Source organism: Egretta garzetta, unplaced genomic scaffold, assembly GCF_000687185.1.
Source record: "Egretta garzetta isolate BGI_Z169 unplaced genomic scaffold, ASM68718v1 scaffold5, whole genome shotgun sequence".
Classification (NCBI taxonomy): domain Eukaryota; kingdom Metazoa; phylum Chordata; class Aves; order Pelecaniformes; family Ardeidae; genus Egretta; species Egretta garzetta.
Window position 1 is genome coordinate 3,660,123 of NW_009259707.1, and position 23,476 is coordinate 3,683,598.

A 23,476-nucleotide genomic window follows, 5' to 3' on the forward strand; every position below is an offset into this window, starting at 1 on the left:
TCATGAAGTTTCACTAGGATTCCTGTATTCCCTTCGGCAGTGCATGACTAGTCTGAGTGCCAGCATAAAAGACCAGCCATATCGTACGTAAACAGCAAAGTCTGGGCAATCCATTTTTTTCATGTTTGTGTAGTTTTCCAGATCCGCCATCGCCTGGACCCAGATGACATACATCACGACTACCAGCGAAAACAAGACACCTGGAAAAGAAACACCAGGTTTTAACAACAGCGCGTGAGACAAATGCTAGGTGCATTTACTGTAATACCTAGAAACCCATCAATGCTTAAGGACTCGTCTGCAAGGCACGGTCAGCCACCAACTGGATATTTTTTTGCCTTTGGCTTCTTCTAACAAGCACTATCTCCATCTTGCTTCCAATATACACTGAAAGGCATGCTCCCATGACAAAGGGTATATCTGGGTTTGGTGGGAAGACTGAAACACAGCTATGTTTAGGGACAAAATTCAGGCAGGTATTTACCGTTTTGAATTCAGGAGCCAAGGGAGGGGGAAGGATGGGGGACAGGACAGAATGACCGGGAAAAAAATAATTACTTTTGCTTCCCAAACTGACATTGATTCTATGACAGTGTTTTGGACGAGATATGAAAAGGGGAAAGGGGTGGAAAATCTTTCTATCATCTTCACCTCTCTACATTTTGCTTCTTTTTTCTTATGAAAAGGGCTTTGTTTGGAACATATTACCTTCAGAGTATTCTACTCAAATAGTTTGCAGACAAATTCAGATGTATTTCATTCAAAATCCTCTACATTAGAAAAGAAGTTCCTGGTATAGAAACAAAACCCAACAATAATTAAATAATAGCCATGTTATAATAGCTAAATGAAGCAGGCTATGAGTATTAACCTCAGATTGGATACAACAGTTTCCTGGAATTAATGCACCACATAATTCACAGCCTTTTCCCAACCACTCCTCTGAAAGGCCTTTGGTTTGTTTACACATAATAGTAATAGGAGCACATGCCCCTACAAACTTTGTTAATCTCTTTGTTACTACGCACCAGAAGGAGATATAAGAAGAAAGTGCTTTCCAAAGTATCAGTTGCATGCCTAATATTTCATTCCACTTTAGAGGAATGTGGACACTTGAGAAATGCAAGCCTGCAGCACAGATGCCCTATAAGATCTGCTGGAAAACTGAGGGCACAAGTCTGAATTTTTTGCATGCTCCAGCCTGTACCCACTTGTTCCTCAAGCTCCAGCTGTCCCAGAACAGCTACAGCAGCAGGACTATTTATTCCAACATTAAAATATTCAGGGGACACCACCCCATCATATTTTTATCCCAGGATGTTTATGTGCCTCATTAAAACCACAAGCCAGTGCATACTCCTTCTCGCCAAACTTGAGTCTACAGGCTGTAGGGCAGCAGAGTGTAAGTCAAAGGTATTTGGTCTCTTCCCCATCCTCCTAAATACTTGCGATGCAAACTTGAACAAATATGACACTGGTGGCAAAACCCACAAATGCACTTTGTAAGCACTCAAGGACAGGCATTTTCTTCCAGACCCACCAGTCCCGTAACCTTTCATGGTTTGCTTTCCCCATCCCTACCCTGCCTCATCACCTCCTTTCCCTGCCTTTCCTACCCGCTTACCAGGGAGCAAATCTTGTCATCAGTCCCTCATTTGCTTCTGCCAAAATCAGACAGGTTAGCTGCAGCATTTTGAACCGGTGATCTGGCAACATTCTTGTTGGTGCTTTATAGTCAAACTGAAATACCTTTACATTCTGGACATCCTGAACATCTGACAGGTGAAAGCTCACAACTCAATGTTTGTGAACACTACTTTTTGAAGCCCACCAAAAACTGAGCTGAAGTAGTTAACCCGAGGCATAATCAAAACGTGACTGAAGATCCCAAAGGATCTGCAATTTTTATGAGGCTGAAAGAAAGAAGAAAAACTAAATAAAGGAGGAGGCAGACACATTTCCTGCCTATGAAATATACTTCCAGGGTTACATTTTTTGCTGGGGCTCAAATTACTAACAAAGTTTTAAAAAAATCAAAATACTCAACTCCAAAAGGAATAAATTCAATTTTCAAAGTATTTTACCTAAGTAAAACTCAATTTTGATGGACCTTAGTGCTGTGATTGTATTAAACATACAACTGGTGAAACAATCAGAGAGAAGGATCACCTTAGGGCCAGACATAAAGAATGAGAAATTAAACTGAAGATTCTCCAAATATAAGTCAAATTGAGCAGAAGATTTCTATAACAGAACATCTGATGATAAAAGATAATGTAGCAACGCAGGAAAATTAGAACCAAAGAGATGTAGCAACTTTTGACGTAAAAAGTGAAAAGATTCAGGGCCAAATTCATAAATTGAGATATTAAAGACATGGAGTTTGTTCAAGGTTTCAAAACTGCAACAACAACAAAAAAATATAACCCAAATATTTGGAAAAATACATTGACAATATGGCACAATCCATACAAACATTGCAATTTACCTTTTCAGATGGCTGTGCCTGTGCATTTTCAAATGTCTGTAGTCTTCTATTTATTCTCTACATCAGGGCAAACTTAGTCCAAACCAATAATAATTACAGAAAATAGTGATGTACATTCCCTTACTGCAGCAGAAGATAAGTGTAACCAGGCCTTGCACATTTGGAAGGCTTTTGACCTCCGGCACCCTGGGCCAACACAAAGCTACCTAGCCCAGTCAGTCAGAAGTATCTGCCATTAAACCAAAACTCATTCAGAGGTGCTTTAATCTCGAAACGGGCACCCTTTGCTCTTCAGGCAGTCTGAAGCAACACCTTCCAGGTAGTTAAACTAGAGCCAACTCCATGCAGGTGCAAAATAGCAAACCAGTGCTGCCAGTGGTATGGCAACTTCAAGGAAGCGGAAATCCATCTGGTGATTTCACAGCAAGTTGCTAATACCTGCATGTGGCAAATTGTTGGGTATGGAAATTTGCTGAAGAAATGTATGCCAAGCAGAGATAAATGTCTTTCTTTAAAAGAACGAAAAAGAAAGAAAGAATATGTAAACACTCTTAGTTAATTAAAGCACTAGAGGAGTATTTACAAGTTCTCACTATCTGCTAATGGAGGCTAATTAGTAGGTATATTGCTGAGTGTGTTAAAGAAAACAACAGTAGCATCAGGCTAAGTAAAAACTGACCATGTCCTGTTGCCTCAACAGCATTTTCTTCATTAGTGCTCCTTTAGTCTAACCTTCAGAGATATGATTTTATGGGAGTTAAGCGCTTTCATGGGAGTTTACTGAGGGCTCCTGTATGCTACAAATGGTAACAGAAAAAAGGAAAACAGAGACATTTCTTAACAGGTAGACCCTCTGTTTTGTCCATTTGGTCTTGTTTCCCAAGATGTCAGAGTACATTAGAAGCAGTGGTGAGAGCAGGGAAGCAGATCTTGTACTTCTATTATCACTGATGCATCTACTTGAAATGTTTGATGTTTAGGGCCAGAGGCATTAGCTCCGTCCTATGCATTAAGCACTTCAGGTTGTGCTTAAATTTAAGCACATGTGCAAGTCTCTTTGACTTAAAGGGTTTTTCCTCCTGGCATCCACACTGATTGCATCAAAATACCTGATTCAAAGGCAAGTTATGACCTTAATGAATGGTTACTAGCGCTGAAATATTTATCTGGTTGTTAGATTCCAAAAGAATACTGTTTCTTTTCAGATTATATGATTTCATGTCTGTTTGCATTGCTTTATTTTAACAAAATGGAGGGATGTTAACGATTCAAGAAAGGTTTGAAGAAAAAGCAGTATCAAGATCAGAGTACAAACAACTTGTTCAGCAGACTAAGTAGCATGTAAAATTCAGATACACATAACGTGTGAAGTATTTTTTACAGGCCACAAGATATCAATTTGGTCTATGCATCATGAACTATGAATTATATCAAATAACCGTCAGCACTTTACATGGTGTTTACAAAAATATAGATCAAAAGCTGGGTTTATCTCCATTTTGTAGGAAGAAAAATGAGGCACAGAAACAACTAATCTGATATTCAGAGGTTCTAAGTATCCAAGCTTTGCTCTCAACTCCGGCTTTCAAAGGAGTTTTGCTCCTCAAAGCCAAGGCAGATTCGCTTAACACATAACACATACCGTAACAGAGTTGCTAATAAATACAGGTCTTCTGCCTCTCCATCCTTCTACTTTGTGTGTATATCTACGCTATTTCTGCAACATTCTGCTTTGGTTATTCATACCAGTCCGTGAAGTACCATTCACTGGAGTGTACTTAAAAGGAAAGGCATTGGACTGAAGGCAATACAAAATCTTACTAAGCAATTGTCTATCTTGGTCTGCTTAAGTGTTTTAAGCTAGCTCCCATCACTGCAAAATCTCACTGCCTCAATTTATATGTAGGGAATATGGTATTTTTGAAGAAAAATCACATTGCAACAAGTTTTAAATTAGCCTATTTCTTCACATCAGCCCCAGTCACAAGATTTTGACTTGATTCTGAAGAATCTAGTACAGTCACTGGCATACTAGTAACTCAGAACCATCGGCAGAGCCCATGCAAAACTGAAGAGATGTCAGAATTAGACTCTTTAACTGCTGGAGAGTATTTTCTCAGATAAATATTATGCTGCTTGTGCAAGACAATGGGGAGAATTCCTCTATTTATATAACTACACTACTGCTATTCCATCCTACTTCTGTATCCGCAAGTTTGCCTCACTAGCTTGTCTCTTTCCTCCAGAATATTAGTCCTGCCAGTAGGAGTTGAGAAAGCATCCATTACAAGTGTAATAGGAATGCCTGTTCATTATGGAGGAGAATATACTAAAATGAATATATATTTATTCTGGTAAATCTGTTCCTGCGGTCTTGCACTGACTATCTATTGTGAATGTCATGAACTCTCATAGCCAAGCTCCAAGGCAAAATTACTGAGACTGAAAAAAACCATCCACAGTTTCATGAAGCAATTATTTTTAGGAACAATGTGTGCTATGATGTATTTCTACATTTTTGGCATTTAGACCTTTTGCATAGTGTGCGGGTGTCCATTTGCCCTTGCCTTTTAGTGAATATAAAATAAAACAGCAGTCGCATGAATCAGGAATGATGGGGGAAATTATTCCTAGAACGGGAAATATGTCTGAAAGAGATTAAGACAAATAAATACTTCCCTCCCCCTTCTTTTTCTTTCTTTTTTCCCATTTTGCATTTTTTTAAGAACACACATGTTTGATACACAGCTCTGTGCAGTGTGATAAGACATGGACTATTCCGAGGTCACTCTTTTCTGTCTTTTGCATTTATTCTTTTGAATTTCTTTCAAGCAAATACTTGTGCATACTGCAGAGGAGAAAGAATACAGAACCTTTAGAAATGTCTATGAATTCAAGAAGCAGTTTGCTGGCCTTTAGTACTTATTCTTCCCACGTAGAAATGCCTTTCACTTGTCAATGGTGAATGGCTGTTTATGGCATGAAGCTTTTACTATGCAGACACGAAGACAACAGGTGCTGGAAAGAATGAGATGAGCTTTTTACTTGTGCCTAGAAGTTTAGAACTCTTTATCTCCCCTAAGGAAAACTTGTATGTGTGTGTACGTATTATTTTTTTTAATTGCAATTTTCTGTCCTTGTCCTTACTACAGATTCTACCACCTACCTTGGCCTCTTGTGACCTTTATTTTAAAAGTATGGTTGACATTCTGCTCTGAAGTACACGCAGAGGTTCCCACTTAAAAGTTGTGGGAGTTGGCACACAGCTCCGAAGACAGATTTTTGTCCTCATCTAGGAGCTAGAATTAAAATATCAGCTTTTTTCACTCTTTTGGCAGGAAGCAGAAGTCATACTTGTACTTCAGATCTTGGTTCTTCACAAGGGTGTGATTCTGTAACGCTCTGTGCACATCCTGGGGCTTGCTTGTTTGACATCAGTACAAGAGGTTGGTTTTCACCACCACCTGGGCAGGAACAGGCCCAAGGTAATTATGGACTTTATTGAAGGCTGCTCTAAGTGATTATTTTATGGCAGCTTTCCCTTCTTTTCCTATGACCTTTGAAGCAACTATAAGACTTCTTACAGTTTGCACTACTGTAGCTATTCTTGGTCCATCCTGTGATATTGTAGACGTGGAGATGAGGCTCCAAAGACAGTGCTCAGGTCAATGAGTGTGGTATCATTGAACTAATACTTTTTCCCACAGGATGTAGCATCTGTAGTTTCATCTGCAGCCTCAGGTAGTTAATGTGGTTACAAAGCTTAATAGGGAAAGCTGCTAGTCAGTAAGCTGCCACCAATACTACTAATTGTGTGTGCCTCTCCATTTGTGGTGGTTCAGCTGCACCACTCAATAAGAGAAGTGGGCAGCCTTTCTTAAAGATGAAGATGAAGAAAAGGCAGGTTTGTGACTGTCACAGATCAGACATCAGAATTGCTCTGTGGGTATGTTTACCGCTATTCTGGGTCCCAGGTATGCGATGCTTTCTAGAGGTTTTTGAGGTTACTTTGGCCCTTTGAGACCCTTTGCAGTTGTTTCACATGGGCACCGGTGATGCTGGCAGAGAGACCTTGATTGGGTAATTACAGGGCTCTGTGGGTGAGAGGTAAGGGCTTGGGGGCCCAGGTGGTGATGGTCTCAAACCTGCTGCCCAAAGGATAAAATATGTACAAAATCTGGCATACACTGTGCATCAGCTTCTAGCTTTGTAGCTAGTGTCACAAGCAGGGCTTTGGCTTCTGTGACCATGGGACCCTCTTCGAGGCTTGCTGGGGAGAGGTGAGATCCATCAGACAAGCTCAGTAACGTTGCAAGAAGAGATGAGAGCAAGAACCATTGGCAGATGGACATCAAAGCCCCCAGATAAGCAGGGGGAAGGGAATGTAGAGCATATGCATGGGACAGGGCAATCAGAGAAGCTCATACACTTCCATTGAGAAAGCAGCACAAGTGAAAGCCCATCTCTAATGTATGTACATGAATGAATTCAGTATTGGTGTAACACAGGGGGAATTCAAGTTCATGCAGTCGCTGGATGATGGATAATGCTGCTGCAGACATGGTGAGACAGCTTGCTTGCTTGAAATGCTTTCCTGGATGGCTACAGACTCTTCAAGAACGGGCAGTTAAGATGGGGTGGGGATGGCTACAGTCTGCACAAAGAAGTATCTTGAATGGACAGATATATTCTAGAGTAACAAGAGCTTATCAGTTAAGATCATCAAGGTGGTCAAAAAGGGTGTGGTCATGGTGGGCATCTGCTAAAGGCCACCCAATCAAGAGGAGGAAGTGGACTGGAAAACTAGTTATGATTTCTGGTTCTCATGAGGGACTCAGCCACCCCAATATCTTCTAGAAGGGCACCCCTGCAGAGAGCAAGCAATCCAGGAGGTAGGTAGCTGGACGGCATCAAGGATATCTTTTTGAAACAGGTGTGGAACAGACCAAATAATGGAAGGGCTTTGCTGGACCCGCTACCCACAAACAAGGAAAAACTGGTTAGCAGTATGATAGGTGGTGTTAGCTGTGGTTATAATGGCCATGAAATGGCAAAGTTTAGTATCCTGGGAGGAATATGAAAGGTGATTAGGAGATTAAAGACCCAGAACTTCAGGAGAACAGACTTCAGCCTGTTCATGGAAATGGTAGGCAGGATCCCAAGGGAGGCTGCCCTGAAGGACAAAGGGTGCCTTGAACAGCAAAGGAGCCTGGAAGAACTGTTTGCTCCTCACAGACAACTTCCTTAAAGCACAAGAATGGTCCCTCTCAATGTGCAAGAATTCAAGCAGGTCTGGCAAAAATTAAAGCTAACCTCATGCAGAGCTGCATCAGCAAGAAGACAGTCATCAGGTTTGAAAATAATATTATTTGCCCTTACTCATCACTTGTGACATTATACCTGGAATACTGTGTCCAGTTTGAGGCACCTCAGTGAAAGAGAGATACCGACAAACCAAGGTGATGACCACCAAAATGGTTAGGGGGATGGAGGACAAGAAGAGGCTGAGCGAGCTGGGGAGGTTTAGCCTGGAGAAGAAAACAGTCTTCATCTTTCTAAATGGAGTTACAGAGAAGATAGGGGTAGACTCTTCTGAGACATGCACACTGGAAGAATGAGACACAGTGGCCACAAGCTGCAGCAAGGGTGATTTCAGGTGGATTTAAAATAAAAAAAAAAAAAAACCCAACCCAACATTTTTCACAGTAAAGTTGGTCAAACTGGGACAAGTGCCCAAATCTGCTTTGGAATATCAATTATTGGAGATTTTTAAAACTTGACTGGATAAGGCTCTGAGCTACCTGATCTAACTTTGAAGGCAGCCCTGCTTTGAAAGGGAGGTCAAACTTGATTGCCAAAAGACGTCCTTTGCACCCTAAACTTATTCTATGTTAGTCAGGATCTCTGTTTAGGCTCCTTCCATAGGTCTTTCCAGAAGGCAAGTCTATCTGCCTTAGCACAGATAACATGGATTGCCCTCTGCGAGTGTGTTTCTTACTACTGACACTAGAAGTTTAAGCAGTTGGGTCATACAAAACACTCAGCTTTTGGATAGCTAAATAGTTGGCATGAATCCCATTCCCAATAACTTCTTCAGCTGCTTTCTGAACCCTAAGATGGCACAGCAGACCATTCTACAAGCTGTTTTCTACAGCTGAGGCAGAACTTTTATTTGCTATGTAATTTGTCAGTTAAGGTTGCAAAAGGATACAGATACTTCAGTCCAATAACAGGTATTAAAAGTGCTTCATCTATTATTTTTCGTTAAAGATATATGTAAATAGGAAAATGACTGATGTTCCTATCTTCTCCCAAACTTCCACAGGACAACCACCTTGTCTAACTTCTTTCTCAGAAGCTTACTATTCTCTCCAGCGTGACAGCTACTTGAACCTCATGGTAAGACAGCGTCCAAGCCTTTTCAGAACAATGTATATAATTCCTTTTTTCCTTCAAATCAATTTGCTGGTTCCTGTCTTACAAGAACTCTAACTTCACCTATGATCTAAGTCACGTTACATGTTTTCATTTTCCCATCAGGTCTGTGTTCAAATAGATGCACACCCTGGCTGCATCCTGATCATATGTTGGTATGAGTGGTAAATATGCACCACTTCTCATCCCTTCCATGTCCTGTTTTCCTTTGGGAGGCAGTAAATGAACAGGCTCTCTAGTCCTGTTCAGAGCAGCAGGGAACACAGTAGAGCACACCACCCTGCCTTCTAGTGGCAAGCTAAACCACTCCTCTTCTGCATCAGGTTCTACCTTATCTTTCTCTTCCCCCAGCTTATCCCAGATTTAAGATGTTAACTATTGTGAGGAATTCCTATTGGGAGAGAAAGAGAGAGACCAATTTCATGCTGTCATACCTTTGGGTCTGAGAATCCCTCCTACTCTCAATTTAACACGATGGGCCATTGCCCAGGAAGACCACAGGAAACTGAGTTGTTGTCCAAGATGTCCCACAGGACATAGCTTTAACTACAGACAATGCAAAGTATTTATAAGCTCTTCTTATGTCAGTATGGTCACTCCCTCCAGCATGATTAATTCAGGATATAATTAAACCCTCACCTTGGCTACGGGAGTATACTGACTTGTGAGAAGACCTGAGAGCAACAAACTTTTTTTTTAAGGTTTTTGTGTGTGATCTGAAGTGTTGGATAGGATAATGATATTTACAGTAAGCACCTTCTCCAAGAAGCCCTGCCCTACTTGGTGTGACTGGGAGTAGAGGCAGAAGAGCTTGGTCAAGAGCTGCATCCCTTTATCCAAGCCAAAATGTCTTGTGCAAGCTGAATGGCTCCAGGGTCCTATACTCTGCTGCCACCACTACCTTTTGGCAAATCATAGCAGGGTTTTGCTAAATATCTTTGCTTTCCAACAACAATAGTAATAGCAAAAATAACACAGCTCTTCTCCAAAGCCCTGATTGGGAACAGTCCTGAAGTTGAAAGGTACTACATACATAGAGAGAGAAAAAGTCAGGATTTCCCTTGCAGAACATCTACTCTATAGGGATAAAGGGTGAGAAGGGCAAACAGGCAGGCCCAAGGTCACACACAGGGATAATAAAGCTCACTTAACTTCACCCACTTAAATAAATAGTCTCTCTAGGTTCCCTCAGTAAAGGAAACAGAGGTGTAGGGTTCCCCCATAACGCATTCATCTGACCCATATTAGACCCCTCTTTCAGGATGAAATGAATCCCCAGCTGAGGGCACTCCTTACAAACCTACCACTTTGACTGCCAATGAATGTTATTGCCTCCTGCAGGCCTCCTAGGGAAGCCAAGGGAGACTAGAGTAGACTTGGGTATCTAACTTTCCCCTGCCTAAATGAGGGCAGATGAACTGACACAAAGTAGAGAACATACACATCACTTCGGACCTGTGCCCATCCATTCCTGGTGCCTTCCAAGTGCCCGTTTCCTCTCCAACAGCCTCTACTACTTTCTAGTGACAACTGAGGTTTTTTACAAATTACAAATGCAGGAAAAGAGCAGGACTCACATGGGTTCTTACCCTGCATATTAGTGACAAAATGCATTGAAGTGTCTTAGGATTTCCATCTGACTATGAATATTTTTTGTATGTATTTTAAGACAGTGAAGGAGTAATTCTCAAGGGATCAAATGCAAGTTTGCAGGAGGTTTTTTCCTGCAAAAATATTATAAAATACTTCCTACACTCCACTGAGGGTCCTTCAAAAGGGAAGAAAGATCACTAGCTGCATATGCAGAGCTGCAAGGTGAGGTGGGTTAGCAAGGTTGGCAGGTCAGTAACAGCAGCAGAAAGAGAACCCAGGCCTTTTCGTCCTGACACGAGTGGCTCTACCCCACAACACTACTGCTCTCACAGGACCGCCTCTCACCAGGCTTTATACAAAGGAGAACAGTGATTGAGCACACACTATAATTTACATTCTACACAATTGTATCTTACACACCAGTGTGACATCTTCCCAGAATGTTGGAGGTTAACAGAACAGCATCGCAGAGAGCTGCCTGTATCAGCTGAATTGCTGAATTCCAGGGGGGGTGCATCCTCCGTAGTATGCGTGGGTTATGAGGAAGGAGGGAATTCAGTTATTTGTTCTTCCATTCACAGAGGTTTAGAGCTCCACTTACTCATATGTGACAACTGGTTTGTGTAATCCAATCACATACAAAACATTTCTCCTATATTGGTCATGCGAATGTGCTGCGTCTTCCAACTTCTTTAGAGCCCACCATAATCATCTTTTGTGTCACTGATTAAAAAACCTCTCTCCTTAGCTAAAGCCCTTGAGAATCCTATAAGGCAGCATCCCTAAATATGCATGCTTTTTCTTGCTAAAAAAGTGGATTGAACTTGCAGTGTAATTCCATTACTTGCTCTGGATTTTTTTATCTTAATCTAAAAGTAGCTTATAGAATAGCGTCATGACTAAATAATTGTAGAAAGCATTGTCGCCAAGGCAGGCACTCCACAAGCCAAAGGATAGAAGCATATGCTTTTTCTTTCTTTTAACCGTGATTAATAGAGTTTTTGGCCAAGGAAAATGGAAGAAATACTCCATAGTTTCTATTCTTTAATTGACTGAGCAAACAGTATACCCACCAGCAATGATGAAGAAGCCTCCTCCTGCTTTGTACAGAATGTGGCTGGCAAAAGGAGCTGCACAGATGATGAAGAAACTAGCCATCACAACACTGAGCACTCCCAGGAGCATAAGAACTGTCCAGAAACCTCGATAAACTGGATAGAGGGAAGAAGGAAAAAAAGAATACAACACCTTTTAGAACTTAAACAAGTGACATATTTGGCTAAGAAAGACTTTTCTTTTCCCCTTCTCTTTTCACTTGCCTTATTAACAAATGAAATGTTCATTCTATTGTGCATATATGTTATATACCATGTGGACCAAATTAGGTTTGAATGCTAGTCTCATGATCGTGGAAAATAGATTGTAAGTTCCCATGAATGAAATCCATCTGCTTAATATTTAGGAGTGACTTGTAAAATAGCAACTTGACCAAATTTATGCTCTTTAGAAAATGGTACACCAAAGCTGTAGCAATGACTCTTTGGGATAAATGATTGGACAGACAGGACACAACTGTTTTACCAAAATTGTCTGGGAGAAGCAGAGAGCTGGAACATCTTAGCATTCTTAGTGCTCAGACCGTATCACCAACAGCAATCTGTAGGTTCTCTATAATTTACAACTGCATAATTCTCCTTACATATAGTCACATTCAACAGAAGAAAATCTAAAGCAGGAGAGGGGGAAAAACTAAAAAAAAATGTAACCTGGGTTTCTGGAAAACCATTAAGTATTTTAAACCAGCCTATTGCTGCTCTAAAGCTCTTTGTATTTTATTAAATTTAAAACGTGATGTTTCAGAAGTCTCTGTTAGACAGTGCCAAGCAGTGCTGAATTAATGGCTGCAGCTGGTGATAAATGAGCCGAGAGTTTTGTGACATACTTTGGCCAAAAGAGTCTTTCTAACAATTACTTTTTAGCTGGTTAATTGCACATCCATTTCACAAAGTCATCATTTTACAAATGCTACAAGAGTGACATAAATTTCTCCCATGAATTTAAAAATTGGTACATTAACACAACCCATTAGTAAAATTATGAGTTGCAAAGATCTCCATCATCAGATCTGAAAATCTTGAGGCTCTGACAATTCAGTCAGTGAAAAACATTTCCACCCAACTGAGGGAAAGCACAGAAGCCAGCTGGCAAGTCAGGAAAAGTGAGTCACAAAAGAAACTGCCACTTATCATTTGACAGCACCTACTTACTGTTATGGCAAAACACAACCAAGCAACTATTATACTGGTTCATATCCTGAAGGTTTCAAATTCATATAGCTTGTTAGAGCCAGCTAGTCGGGAATAATTCGGGTTTGCTCTCATCTGAAATCTGAAGGTGCACTAGACATTAGCAGCCTGTGCTTCCCACTAATGTGTTCCAAAAATCTATAGTTTTTAACTTGACCAGTTTAACTCATGTTAAAGTATACACCATCTTGCTTCTATCAGCCTTGTAAATGTATTAGCTAGGTCACGTTCACCACACCACATTAGCCACGCTTTTTAAATAACACCTTTTTTAATCCAGGCAAACTTTCAGAGACATAATTTTCCGCTACACTGATCAGCAGATTTGGGCACAGAAAGGATGAATGTGTCTGAAAGTAGCTCGCAGAAGGGTTAAAATGGTGTGTTGGTTCATATCCAATGAAAGTCTTCTGGCCACATAAACAAAAAAACATGGAAACAGTTGGTAAGAAATAAGGTTGTGGTTCAGCAAAGCAGTTAAGTGTGCGTTCAGCTTTAAGTACTCTACCTCTTACGGGATTTAGGCACCTGTTTAAAGTTAAACACATAGTTAAATGATTCACTTAATGCAAATGGGCAGTGAATGGAGACCTAGAAAGGTAAATCTCTCAAGTCCTTCAGTCTTGGGTCTCTGAAGCAATTTCATATTATTTTACTCATGGGACTACTTTGCTAAGCTTCATCGCAGTCCCCACGTCCATGGGACATTAGTTCCTCATTTAAAACCTAATACCGCTAAATCAGTCTATAACCACCCAACTCTTTTACATGGATGGCCCAAGGTACTTCAAAGTCATGCTACATAATAGGACACATTGGCCAAAATGGACCTTGAAAAAGCTTTCTTCGATATCATTATGGTCAGTCACCTAAGTCATACAGTAGTGCTTCTATTTTCTGAATGGATGAGGACACAAACTTCTCCAGCAGTACAAAATTAGTATACAGTTTCATTATCTACTCTTCATACAGGAAGCTTTGAAGTCTGCTTCTAGTGAAATTTTACCAGAAAAGCTTGATTTGTTCAAATATTCCTGGAAACCGAACACAAAAGGAGTACAAAAGTGTCTGATGAAAATTTGTTTAAACTTCTCTGTAACTATACAAGAGAAAAGCTGTTTCTCTGCTCCAACAGCATAACTATTTTATGCATTATATGTGAAATATTGATTTGACCTAGCTATCATCTGAAATAAGATGCCATTCTATTTCTCTAGAAATAGTTTACTCTAGAGAATCACAGATAAATGCTGATGATCCTAATACTTGTGTAGCCAGCTAACTCCATCATTAAATGTCAATTAGAAAATGGAGAAGGTAAGACAGGTAAGAAGTCTGCAATGTTTCCAAATCAGCAGCTTTTCAGGTGAAAGACTAACCCCTCTAATCCGCAAGCCAGCATGTCATTAGGGTCATTTGTGGCACAAGTCTGAGGAAACATCCTAAGAGCATTTAGGCTTTTTCTTTAGTAAGGAAGTTAAAAAGCAACCAATTTTCCGCAAAGAAGGCTTCACTTATTTCATACTCACACCATTTTTGCTCAGACCATGTTTCCCATCTTCTCTGCCTAGATGGGCAAGATCATTTCCTGCAGGGCTAATCATTCAAAATTACAATGCAGCCCTACTGCTGTCGTTTAGCTCAGCTGGCATCTATAGATGAACACAAAAGAGCTTGCTGAAATTAAAACCACCTAAGAATGAACTTACTCTTCAAGTCAAAGACTGCTGCTCTGAGATTGAGGTGAACCATGACAGATAAACCACAACAGAAGATGCTGCTTTGAATTATGTTTCTTTATATCCCATGAAAATGGATGACACTGTGAAATAATAGTTCAGTGTACCTATACAAGGTGTTAAGAGAAGTTCGCACCATTTCCAGTCTCACTAAGGCAGTTCATAAGATAGCCCATGTTCTGATCCACCTGACAAGGAGTACCCTCACCTCTGCAAGGTACTTCATGGATGTGTTTGAGCTAGCTACCTCAAGTACATGCATTATTCCAAGTGTTTCCTGCACTGGAAGAAATAAAGTACGAGCACTACCGCAGAGTCCGAGGTAAAACTATCTGCAGTGTTAATCTTAGATACCCTTGCTCTGTGTTGCAAGAGTGCTAAACAGAAGGTTCTGTAACTTCTCTTGGTAAGCTGCCCCTTCGTTGGGGTACAACATTTGGCTTGGCGGTGACAGGCAGGCCTAAAAATAAAATAGGACTTAGAGGAAAACAGTACACACAGTATGCTTCTCTTTGAGCTCTGCACTGTTCAGCCTGTGTACTATGGGAACATTATAGCTGCAGTATATTCCTCCAAAATTGCGTGACCTGTAATTTTCCATTACTACTTGCGTTTCTCCCTAAAGATCCTAATTTAGATTCCTCTGGAGACTTCTGCATCATTTGAAAACTGGAAGAAGTAACTGGTTTTGAGAAAGGGACTGAATTCTGGAGAAATTACTGAAAATTATCAAAAGCCCCCTTTTCTAGTAGAGTAGATCCCAGCATTGATTATACACTGAAGACACAGATTCATATTTTAACATGTTGCTGGTGCATGATATGAAAGAGAAGCAATAATATACTTGACAAAGTTACACAGCTGTGTCACCTGCAATGCACACTTGTTGTGTAGTAGCTGTGAACACATCAGAAGCTCTGTAATGGGTTATTCAAGAATATGTTAGCTAACGACACAATTCGACACCCATTGACAACCAGAGACCTTAACACCAACCTCATGAAACCATACCACGTATTTTATTGCCCTTGTTGACTTCAAGTATTTTAAAATCTCAGCCATCAGCCTGTACATTTACCATGATCCATTAAAAAAAAACACCCAGCCACTTAATATTGAAATTAATATCAAACATGAATTAAGCACTACAAAGCTGAAACACTTTTTGAAGTATGTGTAAGTACAGTGCTGCATAAACATTACTAAGGATAGGCAAAATGACTTACAAGAGTTGCCTTGAATTTCCACCCACAAGCTCACATCCTGAAGTATACCCTGGAGGTATTTAAAAGAAGGATAGATGAGGTGCTTAGGGACATGGTTTAGTGGTGGGATGGCAGGGTTAGGTTAAAGGTTGGACTCGATGATCTTAAAGGTCTTTTCCAACCAAAGTGATTCTATGATTCTATGAATTTTTCCTATGATTTGACTGTGGATTGTATTTTAGAATATGTCTTTTTTACCTCTCTATTTAATGTAAGAGATATCAAAATGCTTTTGACAAGAGGTATCCAAAGACCACCCACAATATAAAATACAATGAAAGGTGAAGTGCCTGACCCGCTCTAAATCAGGGGGTATCTTCTCTGCAGATAAACAGCTGTAAATGGGGTCACACATCTCATCAGCAGCGCAGGAGACACACCTGGCAACATAGTAAACCTTGCAAAACTTTTCTCAGTTTCATAGAATCATAGAATCATAGAATGTTTTGTGTTGGAAGGGACCCCTAGAGGTCATCTAGTCCAACCCCCTCACAGTGAGCAGGGACACCGCAGTACCTTTACTATCCCGTAGTAGTAATAATATCTAGAAAAAAACAAAACCTTAACAGTAAAACAAATACAATATTCACAGTATGAATACATTGCCTTTTTAAATACCCCTTGCTTTATCACCGCTTGGTGGCTGGGGAGTTCTCCCTTAGTAAATGTACTGTATTACAATCTCTCATGGCCAATTATGTGACTGTATTACATAACAGCATTTTTTTTTCCCTAGAAATAGGCTACTGCTAACATTTCACTATACATTTTTTTATTTTCAGATTTCATTGCTGATATTTTCTAGATTACTTTAGGTTAATTTCAGCCTAGTAAGAAACCTGCCAATAAATTTGACCACACCATTTTAGATGTAATAGTTGCTGAACGAGACTTTTGCTTCAGTCTTATAAACATTCTGTATTCTACATTATATGAGGCACTATTTCAAATGCTGGTAATGTGCCCAGTACTGGACAAAATAAGATACTAATGGTCAGGAAAAAAAGTACTAGCAACTACAAATCAGAGTATTAAACTAATGTGTCAGCACAGCTCAATTAAATGCCTTCGAATTTAGCTTCAGAAGGTGCTGGAGCAATTTACAACAGTTAAGGAACTATTGTTTATTTCCAAATCAAGTTAAAAAAAAACCCTCAAAAATAAAATTAATGACCTGACTAAGTGCTAGATCTTGCACTTCTTTTTCTTAGGAATAGTCTTACCATAGCCAATGGGACTACTTGTACGTTGTAAGGACTTTGAACATTTTTTGCAAATGGTCCTAGTATTGTCCTGTAGTAAAAGGGAATTTTATAAAAGTGTGATATCCTTGAATGTCAGCGTTAAGTAATCTAATGACATGATACCATGTATTAATCTAGCTAGCAATGAATTATTATATAAGTACTATACTGTTATGTTTTCAAAAAAGCCTGATGCGATAACCAATCTGATGATGATTATACAAATGTATGTTTATTTTAGAATGTAGAGGTCACTACTCTGGCACTTTTATTGTATGGGCTAATTACTTTTTTTTCTTTTTTTTTGATTCCTAGCTTGTAGTTTGTTCACAGATGTTTGTGAATCACCAGATAAATGAATGTGCTGGCAACACAATGAGGTGCTGTCTAAGTCTCCTTAATAGCTGCACACTATAATAGCTGTCATGATAAACCACTGTACCATCACAGAAAGTCAGGAGATCGGGCTTCCCCTGAGTTCATTTAGATGCCTATTTCAGGCTAAATGACATGGCCTGCAAATTTCTATCAGCGCATTAACCATAAAGGATGGTTAGCACCGCTGTGGAGCACACCTTACGCTGCAGGTAGGTGAAGTCCTCCCCACTCCGCCAAGATATTTAACAAAACCAGTGAATGAACAAAACCATTATAACTGCGATTAAAAGATACCAAAACCTGCAATTTCAAAGCAGTGCTATCTAACCTTTCGAAGCTGATCATGCATCTGACAGTAATGATGAAAAGAAACCCGAGGCATTAAAACACGCATTCAGATCCCGAGTATAAGCATCACTGTAGGCTCTTCTGTCTTTACATTTCCATCTAAGGCTATAATTCTTGACACCAAGGGCTCCTACTCTAGGTTTGCACAGCAGGATGAACCAAGCCTTTGGTCCAAAGCTTTGTAAAGTGTACTAAAACAGTAAACCTGAAGGTCTTCAGTGTTTGAGTCTTTTGGGAACTATCACACAAACAACATAAAACCAAAACACAAAAAGATGTAAATAAGCTAAGCGGGGATAGATTGAGCCTCTTTTGAATTCTGGCCCAGTAAAGCTCTGAGCCAAATTCCTAGCAATACTAAAGCCAAAGGAGTTATGTCAACAGAGAACCTGGTCCAGTCACTGCACTCAAAAATCATCAGAGATTTTATGTTCCTCAGGAAACTTATCTTTGCCCGAGCCCTTCTAACTGGATGGTAACATGGCACTCCACCAACAAACCATGCTTGTGTTTCCTCTAGGGACTGCAGTTAAATCCAAATTCCTCTGATAAGGTCCCAAAGTCTCTTAAGCCAAACAGTCTGTAAAAGAGGTCACGTGTCTTTGCTTGCTCTGAAACTAACAGTTCTGTTAACAAAAAGTTAGAGATTTTTAGAGAAAAATATGTTGTACATATATGTTTGATTTCTCTAATGAGGTTTAAAGCTTTTTATTCAGCTGTTTATTTTTTTATGAAAGAGCCATCTAAGTATTTTTCAGATGACAGAATATTTCTTCTTATCCACTCCTAATTAGAATAGGACTTCAGAGACGCACTAAAACACAATCATAAACCTGCATGGTAGATTTTTTTATCCCCAAAAGTCAGTATGTTGAGCCATGAAAATGGTAATATTGTATCAAGAAATAGTAGCACAACCAAAAAAAGGGACAACAACCTCAATCTTTTGGTAGTGCCCTTTTTTTTTCGATGTTTAGCTGATATAGGCTGATGCAGCCAACTGGATGTACAAATAGTTGATGAAATCTTGTTTTTCATGAAATTGGGGGGCTTTTACAGAGAAGCATTTCCTCCACTGTGAATCAAGAAGAGGATAACCTTCTAGTATTTCTTAATTTAGCAACTGCAGTTGCAGCGAGGTTTTAAAAACTTGTTTGCCAAATATCATGGGCAGGACTGTCAAACTAGACTAAAGGAGAAACAAGTTTTGAACTAACAGAAGAGATGACAACATAACCTTCTTCATAAAAAGTTGCGAAAGATTCTTGAACAAGCATACCTGGTCTAGTAAATGAGCTTGGATGCTGAAAATGAACCAGAGGCATAAAAAAAAAAACAAACCCTCTTCAGTTTTAATGAGCTCAGAAGCAATCCAACTGTATCTATTTATATAGCAGGAGTGGCTCTGAATATCCTCTACCTGGGCCAGCATCGATAGTACAGTTCTGTCTATTTTTAATCTCCTAATATGAAATACAGATAGGAAAATTATATTTGAGCAGTGGCTCTTTTAGCAAACATTAACTAAAATTAATTAAACTTTTGATGATATTCCTTCTCCTTTCCTTATTCTTTGTTTGTCCACTTCTGTGTAATCATGCAATATGATTTGAGGATCTTTTGCGAATGTATGAGTGAATGGTGGAATACAAACTGTCTAGATTATTAGGAGCTGGTGACTGTCACTTTCAAATGGAAAGCTAAAATGTTCTAGATGTGCTGCAAAGTTATGGATTAGATCCCTGAAGAGTGAGGTCTGAATTCTGCCTGGACAAACAGTTCATAATTTCTAAAGATTAACGGAACCATTATCAGTCCGACTTATTTTTTGTTCACGTCTGCAGCATAAAAATTGAATTCTGAAGCCACTTCAAAGTTAGCAAAGGCATAATTACAGCTTCAGGACAGGAAGGGATCACTTCAGTCACTGAGTCAGCAGGATCCACACATAACGTGTTATTTAAAAAGTCGTATGAAATAGGTATCAGAAGTGATTTACTTCAAATACATTTGCATAAAGCCCTTGATCTGATGAAATGTGACCAATATTTTTAAGTGGAGTTGTAAAAACAGCTTTCCAGGCATTACTCAAACATAAGTTTTTCAGTTACTGGATATCTTCCATATATATATGCATATCTCTTACTACACTAGAGTTTCTTGTTGTTAATATCGCAGTTTAACATAGTATTTTGAACTATTATAGAAAAAAAATGTATTTTAAAAGAGCTTAGTTCACAAAATAAAACTGCCCATAGCTACAACCTTAGGCTACATTATTCATGTATGTATGGCACACACTGCTCAGAGTAATTTCAGTGCCTCAGCTCCCTCTAGTATCAATGGAGAGAAGATGGCACATTCAGCGGTCGGTGAACTATATCCGAGTTAGTTGAATAAAATTAAGACAGTATCAAGGCCCCTCTCTTCCTTTCTCATGAAGTAAAAAAGCAATATATTTCCACATGTGGTTATTAACAAAAAAACAGTTTTATTGGAATACATGAGGATAAATACTTGTTTAATTCATTCAGCCTAAGGAAGATACTTTTTATGTTGGATAAAAAGCACTGAAAAAGGAAATGTCTCTTTTTTTAGAAATGACTTCCATTCTGCCATCATGCTTAAAGCATTTTAGTGCTTTGCTAAACAGTGGCTTAAATATGCATGTTGTAAAATTATGAGAAGTATGAAACACCAAACTCTATTAATTAAACTGTGTGGAGCGATAAGGCTGTTCTACACTGAAGCATCCCAGTTGTTTTCCTGAAACTACAGGCACTTGCCCCTATCCATTTGCAGCCAAAATATACTTACTGATTGCAGAGTCATAGGAGGTTGAATTGTGTTCATCTCGGATAAGGGGAAATGGTGACAGGTAAGCATGTGTACAGTTCTTAGAAGGTGACTGGTTAGCTAAAAGTGAAAGAAAGCTGAAGATTAATATTTTACTGCCTTAACAATAAAATATTTTAAGCGTGTTCTTTAAATGGGCAAACTGAGTTTTGTAGGTCAAGATCCCACGTCCTTTCAAAGGCAAGAGCTTTACAGTAGATTTTGCTTTGGTAAGAGATACCAGCCTTGTTATCCAGCTAAGGATATTCCTTAAAGGGCAACACAGATTTATGCTATGGGAACAGTAAAGCAACCTTGCTGAAGGCAAGAACCTGGCATGCTGCAATTTTTATGCAATGCATACATATGCTTTTATATGCACATGTACCTTTCTCTTGTGAGAGTTAATGATGTTTGCCTCATTATTGCTTGTCCCACCAAAAAAAAAAAAAAAGAAAAAAGAAAAAAAATCCAGGAAATTACTTTTTCTCTTGTGAAAGAACAATGAAATATATCAAGCATCTTCAGAAAGTTGACTGTCTCAACAAATATGAGTTTAGTCTATGGAATCAATATCCCCAGAGAAGGGTTATTTCACTCTTTATATTAAATGCCTGTAAAAACATCACCTTCTTCCTTGTGAGAGATAAAGGCTGAATATAGCTTAAACCATATTTAAATTTCAGATTCCTGACCGCAGAATTCTCCAGATAAATAACAAGGGGAAATTAACTACAGTGAATATTACATTTGCCACCGAAGACAGAGCAACATATTTAGCAAAATACAGGTTATTGAAGTCAAATTTGTATGATGGCATCTGTTTTTCACAAGGATTGTGGAAATCTTGCAATAAGGAGCGGGAGGTCTGTACCTCAGAGGTAGGGTCAAAGACAGGAAAAGAAGTTTTGCTTGACCTGTTCTTCACGGAAGATTTTGGTTGTAAAATACTATCTGATATTCCAGAATCCTGGCACGTAGTGAAAGAAAGCACAGGGTCAGCTGTGAATTTAGTAGAGGGATTCTTCTGGAGATGATGTGTCCTATACCACTTTCACAGTGGAATTGCCCATGCCCTCCTTAACCCACTCATAGAACTAGTTGGAAAAGCTCTCCAAGCAAAAATTCATAGGCAGTCCTAACCGCTAAGCTCTTTTTCCCTATGTTACAGAAGTAAACAGTCTGTTTAACAATAAGTGGCAAGAGACTCTCCTGATAAGAATGGACTCAGGTCCATAACTTCTTCCATAACAGGAAGCCGTAACACTCACAGTGTAAATTGATAGTTAAACACATATGATTTTGTCCTGGGGTTTCCTTTAGTACAGATTACAAAAATGTTTGTCAAGAATTTATTTTAGAGTAGCTGAAGAACCTGATCACCAACAAAGCCATATGAAGTCCAGTGATTCATAAGGTGGAAAAAAAAGCCACAACAATTTTGAGAACAAACTACTCTGGATATTGTAAAAGGAAAAAGTTACTTACTGTACCAGAAATTCCACATGCTAGCATTATTCTCTCCTACGTTTCCACTGAACCAGCACCTCCAGAAGAAACCTTCATGATGGAAAGTGGCTTTCTCTCCCTACAGGGGGAATAAAATTAAAAAAAAAAAAAAAAGAAACTATTATCACACAATTTTTAAATAGGTTAAAGAATCAAGTTCAATGGAAATTAGATGCTGAGGTAAAACCCATCACCATCATAATGAAACACAGCCCGCCTGAATATAGATTAGCTATAGCATATCTAAACAGCTATACTTCCTTTGAAAGAATGTCATATTGCAAGAGTAGTATCACAAAAGACAAATTCATTTCAGAGTTGATTACAACTGGTTACAAGAGGTTTTGAAACAGGTTTGTAAGCCTCCAGAAGGTCAAAATGAGTATATTCAAAAGTCCATACATAAGTAAATTCTTACAAAACAAACACATCCAAGAAATATAATTCACATTATAAATAAAAATGTCCATACTAACCCCAGCATCTTCGGGCACTTTCGAACACCTTCCTATTTCTGTAGCAAGAAGCCAATAATCAGTTCCAAATGCCACCAAAAAAAGCAAAACCCCCAGAGCTGCAAAGAAGCCTCCAAAAAATATCCCCACACTCAGTTTCATTATCAAAGTTACCTTCAACAAAAAAAAAAAAAAAAAAAAGGAACTACTTTTTTTTTAATTATTTAAGAAGAAGCAGTAAAATAAATAATTTTGGGGGGAAAGTGACTAAAAAGCTTTTTGGAGAATATAACTCATATATGAAGAAGTTTCTCTTCACTTGACTTTATGCCTGTGTTCCCGGTGCCCTGTGAGTGGATTTGTTTCTCCCAATTTGTGTTCCATGTGGCTGACTCACGCCTGACAGATGAAAAGGGGCTTCTATTTTAGGACACTGATGGCAGAGCTTCACTCTGTTTCTCTGTCTGGGCAAGGCCAGTCAGAAATAGCTGACCTTCCCCTAACTAATCAGGGATTGACTTGAAATATTATTGCAGCTGGTGCATCAACATCAGTGGAGATGGCGATGGAGATACAATGGCTCTGTCCGTCCATATGAACTGCGAGGACTTGCAAAGTTCAGGCTTGGTGGTGAATGTTTCCTTGGCTGCTGGTGGGTAAGAAAACACATGCAACACTTTGGAAGTTACTATAAGTTAGTAAATGAAGGCTGAGGTTTTTTTATGGAACTTTGAAAACATGGTAGACAAATTGCAGAGATGCCTTTGAAAAATCCTAACTTTTATTACAAATCTTGTTAGCTTCAAAAATCTACAGCTTACCCTTGAAGTATAGCTTTAATGACACTAAACTAAGCATTTAACTGCCTTATTTATTCAGAT

General features: G+C 39.2%; 1 protein-coding gene across 1 annotated transcript; it reads right to left on the reverse strand.

Moving 5' to 3' along the window:
- On the reverse strand, positions 1 to 22,757 carry TMEM182 (transmembrane protein 182). The gene is made up of 5 exons (XM_009638973.2): positions 22,617 to 22,757; positions 22,120 to 22,219; positions 20,614 to 20,712; positions 11,590 to 11,727; positions 1 to 200 (listed from the first exon to the last, which is right to left on the reverse strand). The coding sequence occupies exons 1-5, from the start codon at positions 22,755 to 22,757 to the stop codon at positions 1 to 3; spliced, it is 678 nt and encodes a 225-aa protein (XP_009637268.1).
- Between the last annotated feature and the right edge of the window lie 719 nt (positions 22,758 to 23,476).